General features: G+C 30.7%; 11 protein-coding genes across 11 annotated transcripts; 5 read left to right on the top strand and 6 right to left on the bottom strand.

The window, feature by feature from the left end:
- Positions 1-231: 231 nt before the first annotated feature.
- On the top strand, positions 232-847 carry ELE39_002583 (uncharacterized protein; the record flags this gene model as incomplete). The annotated part of the gene is made up of 2 exons (XM_067345433.1): positions 232-438; positions 482-847. 2 exons carry the CDS (start codon positions 232-234, stop codon positions 845-847), a joined length of 573 nt encoding a protein of 190 aa, XP_067202201.1.
- A 309-nt stretch (positions 848-1,156) lies between these two features.
- Positions 1,157-2,248, top strand: ELE39_002582 (uncharacterized protein; the record flags this gene model as incomplete). Its single annotated transcript, XM_067345432.1, has 1 exon — positions 1,157-2,248. The coding sequence occupies one exon, from the start codon at positions 1,157-1,159 to the stop codon at positions 2,246-2,248; it is 1,092 nt and encodes a 363-aa protein (XP_067202200.1).
- A 604-nt stretch (positions 2,249-2,852) lies between these two features.
- ELE39_002581 (p23 HSP20-like chaperones fold) lies at positions 2,853-3,410 on the bottom strand (the record flags this gene model as incomplete). Its single annotated transcript, XM_067345431.1, has 1 exon — positions 2,853-3,410. One exon carries the CDS (start codon positions 3,408-3,410, stop codon positions 2,853-2,855), a length of 558 nt encoding a protein of 185 aa, XP_067202199.1.
- A 1,422-nt stretch (positions 3,411-4,832) lies between these two features.
- ELE39_002580 (uncharacterized protein) lies at positions 4,833-5,903 on the top strand (the record flags this gene model as incomplete). The annotated part of the gene is made up of 1 exon (XM_067345430.1): positions 4,833-5,903. One exon carries the CDS (start codon positions 4,833-4,835, stop codon positions 5,901-5,903), a length of 1,071 nt encoding a protein of 356 aa, XP_067202198.1.
- Positions 5,904-6,362: 459 nt separating this feature from the next.
- Positions 6,363-7,712, bottom strand: ELE39_002579 (uncharacterized protein; the record flags this gene model as incomplete). Its single annotated transcript, XM_067345429.1, has 1 exon — positions 6,363-7,712. One exon carries the CDS (start codon positions 7,710-7,712, stop codon positions 6,363-6,365), a length of 1,350 nt encoding a protein of 449 aa, XP_067202197.1.
- Positions 7,713-9,155: 1,443 nt separating this feature from the next.
- On the bottom strand, positions 9,156-9,473 carry ELE39_002578 (uncharacterized protein; the record flags this gene model as incomplete). Its single annotated transcript, XM_067345428.1, has 1 exon — positions 9,156-9,473. One exon carries the CDS (start codon positions 9,471-9,473, stop codon positions 9,156-9,158), a length of 318 nt encoding a protein of 105 aa, XP_067202196.1.
- A 407-nt stretch (positions 9,474-9,880) lies between these two features.
- On the bottom strand, positions 9,881-13,333 carry ELE39_002577 (eukaryotic translation initiation factor 4 gamma Nic domain containing; the record flags this gene model as incomplete). The annotated part of the gene is made up of 1 exon (XM_067345427.1): positions 9,881-13,333. One exon carries the CDS (start codon positions 13,331-13,333, stop codon positions 9,881-9,883), a length of 3,453 nt encoding a protein of 1,150 aa, XP_067202195.1.
- Positions 13,334-14,080: 747 nt separating this feature from the next.
- On the top strand, positions 14,081-15,532 carry ELE39_002576 (exonuclease i din7p-like xeroderma pigmentosum G N-region; the record flags this gene model as incomplete). Its single annotated transcript, XM_067345426.1, has 1 exon — positions 14,081-15,532. One exon carries the CDS (start codon positions 14,081-14,083, stop codon positions 15,530-15,532), a length of 1,452 nt encoding a protein of 483 aa, XP_067202194.1.
- A 32-nt stretch (positions 15,533-15,564) lies between these two features.
- ELE39_002574 (apyrase calcium-activated nucleotidase SCAN-1 signal peptide) lies at positions 15,565-16,608 on the bottom strand (the record flags this gene model as incomplete). Its single annotated transcript, XM_067345424.1, has 1 exon — positions 15,565-16,608. One exon carries the CDS (start codon positions 16,606-16,608, stop codon positions 15,565-15,567), a length of 1,044 nt encoding a protein of 347 aa, XP_067202192.1.
- Positions 16,609-18,362: 1,754 nt separating this feature from the next.
- Positions 18,363-19,172, bottom strand: ELE39_002573 (Yju2p cwf16-like Zn finger; the record flags this gene model as incomplete). Its single annotated transcript, XM_067345423.1, has 1 exon — positions 18,363-19,172. One exon carries the CDS (start codon positions 19,170-19,172, stop codon positions 18,363-18,365), a length of 810 nt encoding a protein of 269 aa, XP_067202191.1.
- Positions 19,173-19,333: 161 nt separating this feature from the next.
- Positions 19,334-19,915, top strand: ELE39_002572 (uncharacterized protein; the record flags this gene model as incomplete). The annotated part of the gene is made up of 1 exon (XM_067345422.1): positions 19,334-19,915. The coding sequence occupies one exon, from the start codon at positions 19,334-19,336 to the stop codon at positions 19,913-19,915; it is 582 nt and encodes a 193-aa protein (XP_067202190.1).
- Positions 19,916-20,208: the final 293 nt, after the last annotated feature.

Here is a 20,208-nt window from a genome sequence, read left to right as displayed (position 1 = left end):
TATACAAAACAGTAAAAAAGAAAAAATTAATATTTTGCTATCATACAAACTGAACTACTTATATTCGTAATATAGTTGGAATTTGTAAACATATAGATATATATGTAATTTTATAGTTTGAGGTCTAACTATTTTTTATTTAACAAAGTTGAATTTTATTCATTGCTTTTGGGCGGTAAATGTTCAAAAGGTTTAATTTGATAACTGTTTTTGAATTTGATCACAATAGAAATGTTTTGGGTACTATTATTTTACACAATTACTGTAGTGTTGGGAGTGTCTCTGCTCCATTCTCTCAAGTTTATTAACTTCGGAATTTACTTTGCCAATTATATTATAAGCAATGTTTTATTATGCTTCGAAGGCACTAAATCGCAGAATATTTACTCACTAATAATTGGTCCCTCCGGATCGGGGAAGACCACACTATTCTATAAGGTAATTTTTTAGCTATGCTGAGTCATCTTTAATTGTGTTTTAGGTAAAAAAAAATAAAACCACGAAAACAACAACTTCAATTATTCCTGGAGTAACAAAAATAAAAGATGACAGATATTTAATCGACATCCCTGGAAACAGAAGAATAATTCATGATTTTATTCTTAAATACTTAAATAACTCCGTTTCAATCATTTTTGTAATTGACAGTAACGACAAATCATCTTTTAAAGATGCTGCGGAAATTTTGTTTTCTATTATTAAAGAACTCAGGAAGATTAAAATGTATGCTAATGATTCTAAAACTAATAAACAAATATGCAGAGTGCTAATATTATGTAACAAATCGGATTTAATTTCCTCACGAAACATTACATATATTAAAGATGAATTAGAGCGTAGCATGTAAGTTTCTAAGAAAAAATAATGTAGAATTTTGACATGATGTAGAGAAAGATTGCTTAACATCCAGTATTGCAACTTTAATCACGATTTATCCGATTTAATTGACGGAAACAAGCCATTTAGTTTTGAAAATTTACATTACATAAATTTTCAATTTATGAAGCTCAGTATTAAACACTCATATAATGAATACAAATCTAAAATTGATTCATTTCTCCAATAACTTCTTTTACTAAATTTAATTTTCTATTTAAACTTGAAATATCCGGTTTTTTTAGTAGCGCTAAATATTCTTAAATCTTTTGTTCGTTAAATGCATTGGGAAACAAATAAGTTATTCATAGAGCTGTCTGACGGCCTAAACAGATATGGAATAGGGTCAAAAATTGTGAAATCTTTCCATGAATATGGAATTATTCGATCAGGAGAAAATAATTCAATAGATTCTTTAACTAAGGAATCGTCCCAAGAACCTTACAATATAATACCGCATTGCAAAATTTATCCCAAATTTGAATACGAATCCCACTTAGACAAAATAAGGAGGATAAACAGATCAAAAGATTCAGGAATCTCGTTCAGTGATAAAAAGCCATTAGTAGTAATACTTTTTGTTACAATTGATGTATACGACAAAATATTAAGTTTAAATAGACTTGATATTAAGGAATATTTTGGGCACGAGGTTATTGACTTGCTATTTTTTCAAGCTAAAAAGTTTGTTTCAATTCTGGGGACACGCTGCGTAGTTGTTTGGATAGGTACGAGAGATTGTTTGTCTCAGGAATCATTGTTTAACAAAGGAATTCGAGAATTGCAACCTAACAATGAGATTGAAGACAATGATAATCCTAATCAAAAATTTATTGACAGATCATGTTTAGATAAATGTATAACAAATTTATTGGTTGATTATTCAATTGATAGTTTTGAGGCGAAAAACGAATTAGAAGCAAGCCAATATTTGATAAGCATTGTTTCTGGGCTGCATGAAGCTCAAAAAAGGCCAGTTTCATCAAAGTACAAACCAAAAAATACATCGAGAACAAATAATAATCCATGGATTACTCAAATTATGCAAATACCTGGACTCTCAGATGACTCTGCAAGAGGAATAGAGAACGTTTATAAGTCCCCAAAAGAATTAGTTAGGTATATAAAGAATAATATAGCTGGGCAAGGATTAATTTCAAGCAAATCAAATTTGTTCTTTGAGAATTTAGATGGATATTTGAACACACTAGACATCGAAAATTCTTCATGGTTCAATAAGTTAGCCAATATTACATATTTTTGCTCCAAAAGTTTCTGTATTCGTAAGATAGGCAAGGCACGAGCCAGGAAGTTAGTTATTTTATATGGAAATTTATCACATCCATCAAAAATGATTGGGGACCCAATTTAGTAATTTAAGAATTTATTTAGTCTTTAATAATATAAATTTCGTAATATTATAATAATCTTTATTCTTCAACGAAATAGATTAACAAAGTTTTTTGTCAGAACGACGGTATTTTTTAAGTTGTATAAATATCTATTATATATTACGAATCTATTATTTTCGTATATAAAAGCTGAAACTTCTTTTGATAGTTAATATTATTAATCCATACATTTTTGAATATTTATTTATAGATTGTGCTTAAGAATCTGAATTATCCGAAAGACGAGGAAATGAAACATTATTTTGTTCAAAAAAGCTAGCATGATTGTGGGAAATTTGTGTTTTTTTGCAAGAAGCACTGTATCAACGAAACCTAAAGTTTTAAAGTTCTATAGTGAGATGGAAACAAACCGCACGCCAAAACTTCACAAGACCGATATTTCGGTTTGTCTTCTTAAGAACAATTTTGTTTCAAGAAATTAGATAGGGAATAAACTAAATCTACGATCTAGGCAAAATTATTGGTAGCGAATGCATGATAGTAGCCTATTTAGTATAAATTTATCACTAATTTTGACACTAATCAAAAGATACTATTGTATTTATGCTAGAGTTTTACATAGTCTTAATGCTTGTGTTCATGATCGCAACATTCATTTGAACAATCTGGTTCACCCTTGGGTTCTTCATCATCTTCATCATCAGGAATATCATCTTCATCGAAATTCATGTCCCCCATACCGTTCATATCACCAAGCTGGCTCAAGTCAAATCCACCCATTCCACCCATTCCACCCATTCCACCCATCATTCCGTCCATTCCACCAAACATATCAAACTTGCTAGATGGGTTTTCCTCTTCATCTGTGTCTATCCATCTATTCCAGTCGCATTTAAGCCAATTCTTTGTCTTGGAGGAATCCTTTACAATAGAACTCCAACGCTCTTCTTCTTTTTTTGTTATCATAAAATGGAGAGATCTTGTAACTTGATACCTGCTTTCCTCCTTGTTTATAGGTTTCAGAAAATCGAGTCTGAATCCATATTCATTGTTCTCTACATTGGCATGGAACTTTAAGTATTGCTCTTCCAATTCAACCTTATAATCCTTGAGATCAGGCAAGTCAACTGTGACAAAAAGTGCCTTTTTAGTTTGTGCCCACAAAACTGTTGGAAATAGCATATTATAAAAAGATGGTTTAAAAGTAATTATTCTCCGAACAATACGAAATAACTTGACTATTATTGTTACCTTAACAAATAAATGAGACGGGGTCACTTACCATTATTGCGGCAATATGGGGGGTTCTTAGACTGAACAAAATTCAGTCAGTAAAGAGGGTAAGGAGGTGAATAAAATCTTATAAAAATTTAAATATAAATTAAGTGGGCAGTGTATAAATAGCATTTCTCCTAATTATTATGATCTAGACAAATTAATGAAATAAAATCAATTATGATAACATAGCCAATACTGTATTATTTCCATATAAAAAAGTTTTTATTGTGCAAATATACCGCCATAACATGCCGCTCTGTGAGATTTATTGGGGAGAATCGTTTTAGGCATGTACCTAATAGGATCTAATTGATAACAATAATTGTAATATTATTTAGAAACCCGATAAAAATACAATATTTATTCCATAAAGTACAAATGCTGAAGTAGCAGCTATCTAATATAAAAGTTTACAGCTTTATGAGAAAAAATTGATATGAGCTAGTAGATTCAGAGTTAGGTAATCAATTTGTATATATAGGGGAAATCAGTGCTATCATACATTTATTTCGTCTTATTACTTGCGTATGAAAAGAGTTACTATATATATTAACAAAATTTTTACCACCACTCAAAAGTTTATTTAAGCTTATTTCCGTAATAACAAAGTTAAAAAAAAACAAATATTACAAGAATAATATAGCTAAGTAACGAATATGAATTCCTATACTGCGTTTTGTATGATGGCACTTGTTAGCGGTTCAAATGGTATAATAAGTCTAATTATGGGTGGTTTATACTTTTTCAAAATCTTGATTATAGAGTTGCCATCTGAACACATTATCGCCGACTCTGTAGCATTACTTTTAACGGGTGCATGCTATATGGGGCTATTCATCTATTGTATCGTCCAGATTTTCAAAAAAAAAATTTGGGCTACAGCAAACTTTTCTTCAGTTGAGATGAGACCTTTATTGAACAATTGAGTTATAGAAAAAATCATTGATTCGAGATCAATTGGATTAGCGCTTTTGCTAAGTTGAGCTTTCATCAGAAATTGAGTTAATAATATTCAGGATAAATAAAAAACTGCTGAATGCCAAAAAAAAAATGCAATTACATTCCAAAGTATTCATAAATTAGTGAATTAGAAATTCATTCACGACATTAATAATTACTTTATAATTATTTTTTTTTTCGTTGATTTGAATTAGCAAACATACTAGTTTGATTACTCTTTCCGCCTAAATGTAAATTTTAATTGCAACTAAAGTTTTCTTGCCGGCAAAATTTGTGTGTTAACCATAAAGGTGATGAAATGAATATATTTTGGCTGTAATTTTTAAATTTAATATTACTCTTTTTTGCGAATAATGTGTGCAGTTCATGGATATGCTTCCAAAAGAAACAGATTATTTTATTAATAATGAAAACAACTTTGGTTCCATAATTAACGACAGTTCTGGAACTGAGCAAACAGTAAATATAAACGATAATATTTTTGTGGAATCAAAAAGTTTGGATAGGGTCGAGAGTAAACAGAGATTTAAGTCAAAATTTAGTATAAATACTCAAAAAGAGCCTTCTATTGACCGGTTTTTGTCTAGTGATCAAGCCTATTTAAAAAATCAGTCTGAATTTGAAAGAACAAGTTTTGCCTGCAATAAGCCTGAACCTTCATCAATATCTTCTATTTCTAAAGAGATGAAAAGGCTATGCTCTATTTTGACTGCTTTATTTGATTCGAAAGATAGTATTTACTTGGAATTTACAGAAGAACAATTTAGGTGGCATTGGATTAATATTTTAAAATGCACTTCAATAGAGGAATTCAGTCCATACCAAGTTATTCTAGCCCCACTTGAAACTGGCTATTTGAGTTCAAAAACAATAGAAAATGTAATTTATGACCTTAAGGCATTTTATAAATTACATGAAAAGGAAAGCAATGATTTAAGAAGTGTATCTAAAAAAGGGTCTGGAAAAAAAAACGACACAGCTACATCTGTAAAAATTGATCAAGCATTAGTTAACATTAACGATTGTATGAAACAGGAAGGATTGAAAAAAAAAGACGAGATTTATAAGAAATCAAAAAGATCAACTTATGATTGTTCCAAGAAAAAATTGAGTAAACCAGGTAGAAAGTCTACATCTAAAGAAAACGCTGCGAGAATATTACGTATGTGTTTAGCTTCCAGCATTTCAGAAACAAGTAAAGCTAAAGGGAGCATTAACGAAAATATTACCGATGGGTTTGCAAATAAAAGTTCAGATAAACACGAATTAAACGATCAGCAAAGTAATGAAGAAGTGGAAAGCGACATGTTTCAAATGGGTTTTGAGTGTGGAATCAAACCAAACATGAGCGGACAAGACCGTATTATTGAAAGCAAAATTGGTGATCCAGGGCACCCTTCTCTGCTATATAACGAAGCTTCTGGGACTTTAAATTAATTATTTCAGGATATTAATTCAACGTTTCAATTGAAAATTATATTTCGAACGGTATTTCTTCAACAATTCGATAGAAAATATCTAGGTGTTTATATGTTTAATGACCTTTTAAGAGAACGTATTTAAGAGGTTTTTTGGTATTTAATAAAGGCAAAGGGTATATTTTTGGATTCCATTAAAGCGAATTAAATATACTAGATTTTCAGAATGCGTTAAAGAAAGAGTTTAAAAACGAATTGAAATTTTTCAAATTAGTTGTATTGCTTGATTCATATCCGCTTAAAAAAATTCTATTAGATAAAAAGCCAAATGATATTGAAGGAAAATTAAAGTTAACTTTTCTATAAATACTCAAAAATATAGGGAGGTTGCAATAGATCTGAAAATTTTTGAATAATAATACAGATAAATTCACGTGGAAGTAATAAAGCAACTTGGCCTAAGAGTTAAACAATAGGTTTACGCTGCTATATCAGCTCGATTTCTTGGATTAGTAACCTTTCGTTTAGATACACTTTTTTTTTGAGAAAGATTTGATGAATCAATTATTTTTATTGTTGGATGCGTATGGGAGCTATTTTCGGTTTCAAGATTTTCTAAGTTACCGTTTGCAGAACATTTATCTTTGTTTTTCAGATCTTTGTCAAGCGTTCTAGATAAAGAGTCTGATTTTTTTTTTCTGGTATTTTTATCTGAGTTGCTTAAATGCGCATTTGATGCCATTTTAAGGCCAAAATCTTCGAGTTTCAATTGATAAGCATCATCTTTAGTTAATTTCTCTTGTACATATAGTTGTTTTAGTTCTTTGTGTCTTTGATTAGTTACTTTTCTTTCTTTTAAACACTCCCTTCTTGATTTCCTATTGTTTAACCAAAAGTTCAAGGTTTTACTAATTAAATCCATTTGTACACTAGAGTTACAAATAGAAAAACGAATAATTTCATCAATATCTGTTAGTTTTGTCAAATCAAATAATTCATTATCTTTTTCATTAGTGTATTTATCGAGAATTTGTAACTGTGTATATTCTTTAATTTCTTTCCAGTCAGTTTTAAGATATAACCAACACATCCGGCCTTCCCCGGAACCCATCATTTGAGTAGAAATTCCATGAATTCTCTTTGCCTTTATACCAAGTGTCTCAACCAAGTCCTTTCTAAATGAAACATAACAATATGTAGTGCTACTCACATTGAACAAATCAACAAACTTTTTTATCATCCAAATAGGCATTGCAGCGTCAAAAGAGTAAATATGTGTAACAGGTTCAAAAGATTCTAATATAGTTGCGTCACCCTTAAAAAAACCAATACTAATTTTCTTATTTGCCTTCGAATATGTGGATACCGAAGAAATATTCAAATTTTCAATAGTAGCATTTGTAACTGTGTTCTTTCTAGATTCTAAAATATGTAGATGGTTTGAGAGAGATAAAAAAAATGCCTTCTCATCGAGTTCAACACCAATACTTGAAAATAAATTATTCTGAAATGAAGCAACAATATTTGGCACCCCTCTACCAGATCCTATATCTAATAAAATTGAAGTATTATCTAATCCATATTTAGCCATCTTTAAAAATATTCTTCTCAAGCCCTTCTCCCTAATCTCTCCATACATGCCTTCATCCGAAGTTCCTAAATCCATATTTACGCCCCTCCACAAAAACGAGGTGCAGGCACATTTTATTTTATCACAACAGTTATTTGCAATTATTTTTTCATCAACATCAACAGTCACATTTTCAGTGCTTGAGCAAGATGAGGAGTGATTTTCTTTACCTTTTGTCCTTGGTATTCTCCCTGCCATAGTTATATTGTAATTATTATAGAATGAATAAGTAGCTTAAATCGCTTAGACTGATTGGTTCGTTCAAACATATATTGTAGTTAAATAATGTCAAACTTGGCCAATAATATTGAATAGCTTTAGTATTATTTTTCCTAGGGCAGATCACATTATTTGCACAATATCAAGTAAAATTATACTTCCACATACAGATTTATTACCGCCAAAGTCTTAAATTTAAAAAACAGTGACGTGAAGAGTTATTTTAATGAACTTAATACATTAGTATATAAAAAACGAGTTTTTTTGGGGAAGTAAATTTAATACCATATTCTGCTAAACTAAACAGAACAACTTGCTAATTTTAATTTTCAAATTTAAGTTTAGACTTTTAGTTAAAATATTTAAACAGTGAGCAGATTAATTTCTGTGGAAATGAAAAGTTGTATCTCATGATTTTGACTTTCTTTAAAAAGAAGTTCTTTCTCTAATAAGAAAATAAAGCGGTGTTTAACTATCATTAAAAATAAGAAATGCTTCTATTTTGTGATTATGTACTCCAAGTTTGAAAAAGCTGTTAATATTAAAAGTTTATAATTATGAAACGACGATTTAGTTAGCTTTGTTAAATATTTTAATAATAATAAAAATGAAAAATGAGCTACTTTCCATAGAATTTTGTAAAATTATTTGTCGATTTAGAGTTAAATTTGTATGTGGGCTATTCGTGGTTTACAAACAAGAAAATTGTGGATTAAAATTTCTAGTTAAAGTGATTCTGGTTAAAGAAAACGAATGAAAAGGCAATTAAATGGTGTATTTGCCATACTCCGCATCAATTTGAACTCATTCGGTTTATATATTTTTAGATGATAATCTAGATGATGAATTTAATTTTTTTTTATAAGCGCTTACATTATAGCCAATTTTAAACTTCATAACTACTTTAAAAGCGAGTCATATTTTAGAGAGAACAGCTAACTAAATCTTTAAGTTGAAACTTTGGTTTCAATTTAAAGATTTAATTGAAATGGTTTTCTAACAATAAGCTTACTAAAAATATTGACTTTATTGATTGATTTTTTAAATTTAAATGATAATAAATTATCTCTCACAAGTACCTCAATTAAATTATCCCAATATTTCAATTTCAAATTAAAATATTAAAATTTTGAATTATTTAAAAAATAAGTGAATTTACTTTTTTTTGTTATACTTGCCAGAAAATAATTGAAAAACAATCTTATAAAATTTCCGACAAAACTTTACATCAAAAATATGAAATACATTATTCAGTTTAAGTCTAGGGTTGTTTGGAAATATATCATTAAGTAATTATTTTTTTGTTATTTTCATTAGAATATTTATGCTTCCAAAAATAGATATAATTAATTTTCTTCAAAATGGCACTTATCATTTTGAATTTTCTCACTATTTACTAAATTAAACTTGATTTAGTTCGAGTTAATTGTTTAAGGTGCAATTACCTTTACAGTTAACCATATAATCGTAGTGTTCACGTTTCAACCTCTTATACTCTCTCTCCATCCACGCTAAATAATCAAGTTTTCTATTTATACCATCATTGTCGTCAGCTTTCAATGAATTATCTTGCTTTTTTTCAAATTCATATTTGGTATATAATCTATTACAGCTTGCAGCTGAAAGCTCAGCTTTGAAATTTAAGTTGTATTTAATTGATTCATCTATCACTTTTGTGCGATTCTTTTCTTCAATGATTGTCTTTCTCCTGGGCCTTGATATAAATTTTGGAAGACCCATAATAATTGCCTTTATTATCGGTTCGCGTTGATAAAGCTACATTCAAGTACAATTCACAGTAGTTGATTTTGCGCGAAAGTACGTAGAGTCAATCACGTGAATGAACAAAAAATCGCCCGGTCAAAATAACGAGCTGTTGGCACAATATTCCATCGCACCGTCGAATAAAGAGTCATAACAAAGAAAAATTGCAGAATTACTAAAAAATCAAATCATTCAACTCAAATGGAAAGCCTTCTTAAGACTATGTTTGAATACTTAATTCAAATATTTAAAGAAGCAAGTTAATACTATTTTCTACTTAAATAATTAAAAGTATGTTATACATAAGCTTTCAAATATTTCAATGATTAGATGATATGCTCAACCTGCTAAAGATTTTTGACGTTTGAAAAATATATATTCGATTAACTTAAAAGTAAATTAGCTTGTGAAATAAAATCTGAATCGAATACTTGCCCATTTGAGTCATATTTAGAAATCGCATCGGCAATAAATTCAGTCAAAACAATTTCTTTAAATTGTGGCACATCGATTAAAATATCATCCAGAATACTTGGTTGGAGAGCCATTTGGATTCCTGATTTTGCAGACTCACCGTTCATATATTCCTTATTCTTAAGAGAGTATAGGATGAGAGCTTTAAATAGTGCACTTCTTTGCTTTACCTTGTACTCCGCTATACGTATAAATATACTTTTGTAAACGCCATCAAAGTACTCCTGAGGAATTTCTAAGTCATTTATATGGCCAAAAAACTCATCTAAATCATAACTCGCCACATAACTATCCATTAATCCCCCAATACTATCCTTTATATGTTCCGGTATATAATATTCATTTTCTACGTCTGAAAACTCTTCATCGATCTTCTGTTCATAGCCATCCTTATCGGCATTTGTGTCATGAGCCGACGGGCTAGAAATTTGGTTCTTTCCTGAAGTTTTTGCAGAATGATTGCTACCTGTAGGTACTACTTTTGAAGAGCTTGACGTAACGTGTCTCTGCCAAGGGTTAGAAGATGAGCCTGTAGACTTGATATTATTTCCTGTCGTGTTACTTTTGTCTGAAGCTTTGAATGAACCACAATTCTGAGACTTATATTGTGAGGGGTTACTTGATTTGGATGAACTGTTTCCTGACTCCCCACGTTCCGCATTAATCTTTGATTTAAGATCGTCAAGCATCATAGGCCCTTCTTTAGTATTTTTGCTTTTCCAGTTATTTTTCCTACTATCTATTACATCATTAATTAAAAATCGGATTCGAATTGGTATATCTGTATTAGTTGAAAACTCTTCAAACTGAAGGAATAAAGTATTAAAATCTTCATAATGTTTCCATCTTTCACTATCTAAAAACGGCCCTACATGGTGTAGAAACACGCATAGAGCCTCTAGATGATGAGGTAAGTGGAATTGTAAAAGTTCCTCCATACACATCAAAACAACGGTTGACGCAATGACCTTTTTGCGAACTAAACTAGCCATAAATATCATATTACCTTTCATCTTGTTTTTATACTTTAATTGCCATTCAAAAGAGTCTTCCTCATTATCTTGAATGTGCTCAGGCAAAACCATTTCTGATAAGTTCTCTACGAATAGTTCCTGACAAAGATCTACCAAAATGCGCCTGGTTTCAATGGTTGTAACATCTTTTAAGTGATCACGAAGCTTATCACAAAGCTCAACATACATAGGTATGAAGTGATGCTGGGTTGTTGCTTTGTCAAATACAAGTTTTAATAGTCCAATCATCTCTTCTTCATTGTTTATGCCTACGGACAATATTTGTTCATATAGTTTGTCAAACTTCTCAATTGTCAATTTATTCAAAATTGCTCTGTATTGACGAAGCTGAGTCTCAAATTGGTTGCCTTTTGCCTTTTGTTCTTTTTGCTTAACAACCCAACTTTCTGCAGAACTTTCTAATTTGAACATTTTTCTTTCATCTCTTGTCCAATCAAGTGTTGGATTCTGAACCCCCCCATTTACGTTATCGCTAATACGCTTGCTACCCTGAGAGTTTTGAGTATTTCCATGGCCTTGAAATCTATCTCTACGATTATTTGGACCATAATTTCCAGTTTCACGATGATAATGCTTATTTCCGACAGGGTGATTCAAGTTACCTGACCATCCTCCCCTACCACGATGCACACCATCTCTATCTAACTCTTTTGAGCCAAAATTTCGTTTGCAAAGCTCTGGAGGGAAGAAACTCGTGTCCAAGTTTTTAAATTCGCTAGAAATTGTCCTTAATGCGAGTAAGATATATATAGGAAAACCACTAGATTCGAAAAGTGAATTTTTATTGGTGTTAGTTTTTTCCTCTTTGGGACAATAGTAATCCACTATTTCCTTATCTTCATTTAGGTTAACAATGTTTTCAGTAAAGCTTAGGTTATTATCAGTATGGAGCCCCTCAGTTTCAACATGTTCGTGTATACTATTTTCTGGTTTTTTTACTTTTTGTTTCTCATCTAAATTACCTTTTTTCAACGCTTCTCTTTTTGAAACTCTCAAATTCTCTGGTGAATGAAACCTCTCTTTTGATTTCTTAGTGTCTTTTGTTTTGTTACTAGAGTCTAAGTTATCTTTTGAGGAACTTTCTGTTTGGTTAATTGAATTGTTATGAGAATTAGATTTAACAGTATCATGTTTTTCAATGTTTGTTTCTACACCTAGCTTGTTTTCACTAGAAAATGTCGAATCTACATTTGTTGAGCAAGACTCACCTGTTTTTCTATTATGTGGAATTGTTGTGCTGTTTTTGAGTCTCTGCGCCCAGCTAACTGGCCCTGCATCAGTTTCCTTTTTACTAGAAACATCATTTAAATTAGTCTTATTTGTAATTTTTTGATTAGAGTGTCGGCTCTTTTCATCCAATACTTCACTTTTATTATCATGACTTTGTGTACTATCAGGATGCTTTGCTTCCTTATTAAAGATTTTTATTTCATTGGTTTTAGTAAATGCCACGTTTTTAATTATCTCGGAATTTTGTTTGTTATCAATGGAATTTGTTGTACATTGATTACTTACTACACTTGTATTGATGATATTATCATTGTCATTATCATTATTATCATTATTATCAATATTATTATTAGTGCTAACACGTGCTAATAACTTATCCTTAAATGTAAAATGAGTTGATTGATTAGATGAATCATTAGATGGCAGTTTATTGGAGTTCGGGCTAGAAAAACCTTGGTCTGTCTTCGGGGGTGATAAATCCACATCAGATTCTAAGCTTCTTTTGTGATGCTTTAAAGATATATCTTGTAAATTATCTGTCTTTTTTACCGTCTTGGTTACATTTTGGGTCGGAGAGCTTGTCTCCGTCTTAAGCTTTACAGACTCAACTGAGCTGCGCTTAATTTGCTCAGACTTTAAGTTGGGCAAGTCTTCAGTTAGTTGAGAATCTGTTTGATCCAAATGCCGAGTATAAATATCAGAGAAAGTAGGTTGTCCAAGTTTTTGGTGTTCTAAATTATTCATTATGGGCTCATTTGTAGGATTTACCCAACCTCTGGGAATAAATTCTTGAGCGTTTGGATTGAGATAAGTTGAAGATTTTGATAGCTCTCCATTATTCTGTTTTTTAAGACTTTTGTTATAATATGTACCACCTACTCGGTACCCATCATATTCAATTACATGGCCATAGCTAGGCATCATTCCGTGGTAATAACTACCTGAATTTGGAATGGAACTAGAGCCAGTAATTCCGAATGTAGGCCTGAACTCCTGAGCATCTGCTCTCAACTGACTTTTAAATTTGGAAGAATGACTTCCTGAGTTCCCTTGTGTAGGGAGAGCACTATTATTGCCCGTGTTGTCGCTTAAAGTCATTTTTGGTAGTTCCTGTGAAGTCCTTTACAAGTGAATATGAAGGCGACACCTCACTTGTTTCAAAATAAGAAGCAAGCCTTCTATGAGCGGACCTTTGGAACCTGACTCTCACCACAGATCAACCTCTCCAAATATTAAATCTTTAAAAAAAATGATGATTAAAAGAGTTTGTTAGAGAAATGGTCTTACGAGCTTCCATACGCGGTGATGATAGAAAACCGATATTTTGTTACCTCCTTACAAGTCAGCAAGTAACATAATCGAGCCACTTATACCTTGCCCCTCTTACTTTGTAATATCGTGTCTACTCCGGCGCGCAGGGGCACCGTCTGAGACATCTAAATTTTTAATTTTAACAAGTCAAAGCATGTTTTTTAGGTAATTAAAAAATTGGTCTGAAAGCGCAAAATGTTGAGTAATTTAATTTTAATACGAATAGGATTAAAAGTGTGAATTCGATCATTATTATTTAGAGTGGTTACAAACCATGTATATAGTAGCAAGTTTATCTGATTTTCAATATAGAAAGTAGGATATCTGTAGTTAAACACACGACATTTATTACTTATAGCTAAATTGCCTAATTTTCCAATATTTTATTAGTTGCTTTGCATGCAAAGCGGGAATAAACAAAATTTGTGGGGACTTTGTCGGCACTCTGCTTAAATTGAAGTTGAACTTCATTTAGTAAAAGAAAACAATTTACCTGAAGAACATCAATTGATTTATTAATGTAAAAATAAACACATGGGGATACAAGGTCTATTACCTAATGTCGACAGCGTAAGTATCAGGAGTAAAATCGATTCATTTAAAGGAAAAAGAGTGGCAATTGATACATATGGATGGCTTCATAGGTCAGCAGCTAACTGTGCAGAAAGCATTGTATTAGGTAAGCCTACTCGAGTTCACGTTAATTATTGTGTCGAAAAAATCAAAACTCTTCAAGCGAAAGGAATTATCCCTATTTGTGTGTTCGACGGTGCAACTCTTCCTATGAAAAGGGTTACTGAAGAAGAAAGAAGTAAAAGAAGAAGCGATGCTAAAAAGGAAATTATCAGACTAAGAAGTGGAAAAAAGTCCTATAGTTCGTATGATATGAGAAGTTTGTGTCAAAAAGCTCTTGACATCACTCCAAGTATAGCTCACCAGGTTTTGGAAGTATTAAGGGATGAACTCAAAATCGAATGCATTGTTGCTCCCTATGAAGCGGATGCACAGCTTTCATATCTTTCAAGAACAAACTATGTTGATGCAGTGATAACTGAAGATAGTGATATGTTAGTGTTTGGAAGCATTTGCACAATTTACAAATATGACGATAAGACAGGTAACTGTAGAGTGATATATTGGAAAGATTTGTATAAAAGTGGTGTAATTTCACAACTAATGTTTTCATACGAAACTTTTGTATTAGGGTGCATATTAACTGGTTGTGACTATGTAAAATCACCACAGGGGGTAGGTATAAAAACTGCGATGAAACTTGTACAAGAGTGTAATGCAGATTTGGAAAGGATAATATTGCAACTTAAAGAATTGGGTAAGAATATACCGCAAAGCTATCCAACTGACGTTCAGAATGCAATGATCACATTTTTCCATCAAACAGTTTATGACCCTATTGAAGGAAATATGGTCCCACTTTCAAAAAGTGTTCTACCTAAAAGTGGAATTGAGACCAAGATTGTCTTAGGCAGTGTACCAATATTTATTGAGTTTAATAATCAAATGAAACAAAGCAATTCAATTGAGTCCAACGAAATGAAAGATTTTATCGGGCCAATTATTCGAGGTAAGACAGCTAAGGATATTTGCCTCGGATTTATTCACCCAGAAACTCACCTTACGTATGATGATCCAATAAATAATCGCTCTGAATTTCAATTTGATGTTAACTATCATCACAATGATGAAGATAACCCAATAAAATCATATAGTAATACTAAGGATTTGATAGAAAAAGAAAATTTGGATGATAATACAGGAAAAGGTGAATGTGATATTGAAGAGTTAATTAAACATTCAATCGGATCTCCAATCAACCGGAAAAAATCAAATATTAGGTTATTCTCACATGAAGAAAGTCATCTTGATTTAAAGAAAAAGAGAAGAGCTATCTGGCTAAATTCAAAATTAGAAAATAATGCAATTAAAGAAGAAATTAAATCGCTTGATAACTTAGCATATAAAGCGTAATGGTATGATTAATTTCTAAAATCTTTTTTTTTCTACACAAATTCTATTCCTTCGTATTTGTAGTCTCCAGGGACTTCCAAGTCTTCTAATAAAACCTTTCCGTTTATTGTGAATATTGTTATGAAAGACTTTTGAGTGTCCGAAATTGATTCTTCAACGCTTTTTGTTGCAACTATGATCTGGTCGAATGACCCAGGAAGAAACTTTAAAGAAGAAAACCCTCTTTCAGGTATGATCAATCCGACATCAATAACTTCGAAAATTTCAAAATCATCGGTCAAAATGATCATTTTATTAGAACCTCTCTTTTCATCTTTCTCTTCATCATATTCATCGAAGCTAACTCTTCTTGGTAAAAATATCCACTTTCTCATCAAATGGCTCCAAATTACTGCTTCATGAATGCAATAACCTGGATATTGTGCACCCAGTGAATTCCTAATTTTTTCATAAACAAAACTCCAATTATATCGCGAAATATAACCTCTCTTATCAATTGTAGCTACCCACATATTATCTCTTTTTTCTATTATCCCATTTGAAACAAATTCTTTTCCAAAACTGCCAACCCACAATACTCCATCTCTTACAGCTAGCCACTCAATCTTCATTCCTTTGCCTGTTCTTCCGTTACCTTCTGATAATATGTATCTTGGTGATACTCCCTTTCCATCATCAGTTATTTCAAAAATTATGCCTGTACGATCATCACCTGCAAGCATCATTCCATTAAACGAAATCAATTCACTTAATTCCATCCCTCGCCCATATTCATTATATCCGCTTTTCAGCTCCAATTTTTCTCCCCAGTTCACTAGATAATTACCTTTTTGATCCTGAATAATTGAACCTTTTTGAAAAAAGCTTTTGTAATTTTTTTCCCCACTCCCTGGTTTTGATTTTAAATCTAAATCAGCAACCAATCTAAAGTTACACGGCGTCTCTTCAGTACAAACCCTCCTTTCATGCGTACCACCTGTGCCAAGGTTTAATAATGTTGACTGGGAAACTACAAAAGGAATAAAGATCGCAAATTTTATCAGATAATTAATAGTGCTAAATTTGTTCATGCTCATTGAAATTTAAAAATTATATATATTATTTGTTTTTAAGTATATTAATTCAGCGCTTTTTATAGCTGATTATTAACATGTATAGTGACAGATTTTATAATTTAAATTTAATTAGATAAATAACAACTATTGTTATAGTCTCTCTAAAAGTACTAAATAGAATTTTTATTAGTAAAAACGTTGAGATTACTAAGTTTCATTGTCAATTAATAACTATCTATTGATTAGATTGAATAAAATGTGTTAAATTAATAAAGTGACACTAAATCATTATTTAATTTAAAAATAAATAGAAAAGTGAAAATTAACCGATGAGAAATCACTTTCTTTTTGGACGAAATTAAAAAATAAAGCTTCATTAAAACAACTTCATTTACCAAATATTAAAGTTTATGATTTTTTTTATTCACTACAGATTTTTCGAGAGCTCAAATTAAAATATTCAAATACCAAAAAACCTATTATTAGATTCTAAAGGTAAATAGCAGAATTAAAATAAAGGTTTGACCTAAATTGAAGTTAATTGTAATATTCTGTACAATTTTTTACGAAACTATAATAAAAATTTATTTAAGATTTTTTTTTTTTTAATTCTGAATAAAAACAATTATTTTCATCATCAAAAAATGGTTTAATAGTTAATCTTTGCAAACATGAAATTACTGACGTTAGCTTCTAATAATGAAACTGATTAACATCTATCAGTATTAAGCCCCAGCTAGTAATTTCGTTAATTTGAACGCTATGACTATTATACAAATCATTAGTTTTATTAATAATTTCACTATATAGCATATTATAAAGCTAGCAAGTATAAATAATTTATTTCAAAGTGTGTTAATTACACAATTCGAGGTAATTAATATTTTTTCTAGTAAGATAAAATATCAAGGCTTAAATGTTTATAAGTTTTTCAAAATAATAAATACATGAGAAATTCACAAATCCCAATTTAGAAGAGTCAAGTGTGGGCAATAGACATTTTTTGAAAATAATTTGAATCTTAACTAGATTCTACTATATTCCTAATTGAACAATTTTTATAGTAATAAGGTCGATTAAGAGTAATATTTCTATCAAATTTTGTTGAGCAAAATTTTCCACAGCTATACAATAACTAATATAAAAGAATTAAAAGAGTAGAACTTAAAATGAGTTTTAATTTACATAGAATCTCACTGAACTTTCAATGTAATTAAAAAATCAATTCTTTAATCTCTTTGCTATAATATTTGGAAAGAGCTTAAATTGTAGTTTTAAATGGTTAGAACGGTGTAGTAAATTCCAAATAACACTATTTTGATATATTCAGTTATTTAAATATTCTTTCAATCAAGGGAGATTGAGTATTCTATTTCCAATCATATTCTTATGAGAAATGCCATGAAATAATGCAACTTCTATAGTCTTTTTTGAAGGTTAATAGGATTTTTAATGCATTAAATTTCTTAATATACAATCTTGGATAGGTGATAAACGGATATATTTAAATTAAAGTATCCATTTAAAAACAAGTTCTTGTTTTTATGATTGTTAGGACAATTAAATTGCCTAGTATTCTATTTATTAAGATGAAATAAAATTAGCTTGATTAAATTCTATATTTTAATTATGTATAAAATATTGATATTAGTCCAGCCTTAATTTACAATCATGATTATAGTTTATATTAACTAAACCAAAATAGTAAATATTCAAAACATTCAGTGAAAAAAACATAAAAATGAAATATTTATTTTTCTTAACTTGATGATCTGTTACTCCGATTCAGAATCATAATAATTAAAAAATAAATCCGTCGAATTGTTTTCTTTTACCTTAATAGCAATATCTGGTCTCTCCGGACCATTCGAGTTTTCAACACAATCTTTTAATTTATGTTGAAGTTTAGTGCTTTCTTCGTAAGAATCAATACAATTCCTTACGCTATTTGTAATTAGATATCTTTCTCTATCTAATATTATTTCATCACATGTATTATTTGCCAAGGTGATAAATTGGCTATCAGGTATATCTTCGGTATCATCAAGTACATGTTTCAAAGCATTCAGCTCAGTAACTTCTCTATTCATTAATCTTTTATTTAGCTTCTTTAGTATTTCAAGCTCTTCTATAGACCTGGACTCTAATACAGAACTAATTACTTTACTTTCAAAGTCGTCGTTGTCTTTTTTGTTAATAACTCCTTTATTGATCATATTGAAATTTTGTTTAGCTCCTGACTCAAGTATGTATTCTCCGGATTTCGGGTCTGTTTTAAAGACTATTACATTTCCGCACTGAGTGCATCGCCCGTAAAATCTCCAAATAGGTATCCCGAGATACGACTCATTTTGTACCTTCTCAACCTTTGAATTAAACTTTGTTCCTACGTAGTGATAAACTTCACAGCCATTACACCTAATGGTAAAAGGGTACAACATTCTAATATTTAATAGTTTTTTTTTCCTGTACCCTCCACCTTTTCTGTTTGGTTTTGATTTTTTTAATAGTTTCTTACTTTCTTCCAACTTTTTTGGATCAAAATCCGGTGGAAAATACCGATTTAAGACTTTTCTCTCAGACATTTTGAAAATAGTAAGAAATTTCTCCAAAATTTTGGCAAAATTAATTACAACTGGTATTCGATTCTCATTTTAAAATTAATAGGGAATGTGAAATTTTTTGAGAAAAATTATTCTGAGCGCTCCTTTGGATTTGAATAATTTCCCTTCAAATTAAAAAACCTATGAAGCAAAAATCAGAAAATAAAGGAAAGATTAGCTCTAATGATTCTCAAAATACACACCAAATTAGTAATAATCTTAATAAAGACTCTTCAATCCCCACAGACTTTTGCCAGGATTTTCCTCACAAAAAACTAAGTTATGAGATGGTTTCTTTTAGAGAAAAAGTTCAGGATGAGTTGGTAGATATTGAAAGAAAAATATATGAACTTGAGACATTTTACTGGAACCAGACTACTGATATTGGAAATATGTTGAGAGGTTGGGATGGCTATGCAACATATAGTAGCAATACCGGAAGTATTGGAGGAAGAAAATCTAGCATTGGAGGTAACCGAAGCTCATATAGATCGACTCCAAATGTGTTCTCTGAAAAAGATCGCTGGTTCTCTTTATCTTCTGTCACCTCTCCCATAGATATAGAAGCGTTGGGCACTACTCCAAATACAGGGGCGTTCTCAGGAGAAATGTTTTCTGCAGCTGGCTCAAATGTGGGTTCAAGTACTTCATATCACTCTGAATCACAGTATTTAGGAAGTGAAGCAGACAACTCAGTTAACTGCTCACGTAAACAGCGTCGATAATCAATTAAATTAGAAATCTACTAAAACTCTAATTTAACCGGATAATAATTTTTTAGTTAAGTTTTCTAGCTACATATTTTTTATTTCAATTTTAATTAAATTTAAGTTTTATTTTAATTTTCGAGATCTCCAATTGACGTCTATTGTATTATTTACCCCCATTTTGACAGGCATGCCCACACAAAGCTTTCCAAAGCGCAAAAATCGAGAGTTGAGGCAAGGATGCCATTAAATTGAATATAGTGTGGAGTTCAAATATTCAACAATTTTTACGTAAATATTTAACATTTGTA

Source organism: Cryptosporidium sp. chipmunk genotype I, assembly GCF_004936735.1.
Source record: "Cryptosporidium sp. chipmunk genotype I strain 37763 chromosome Unknown contig_26, whole genome shotgun sequence".
Lineage (NCBI taxonomy): Eukaryota > Apicomplexa > Conoidasida > Eucoccidiorida > Cryptosporidiidae > Cryptosporidium > Cryptosporidium sp. chipmunk genotype I.
This window is presented reverse-complemented; position numbering and strand designations above follow the sequence as displayed.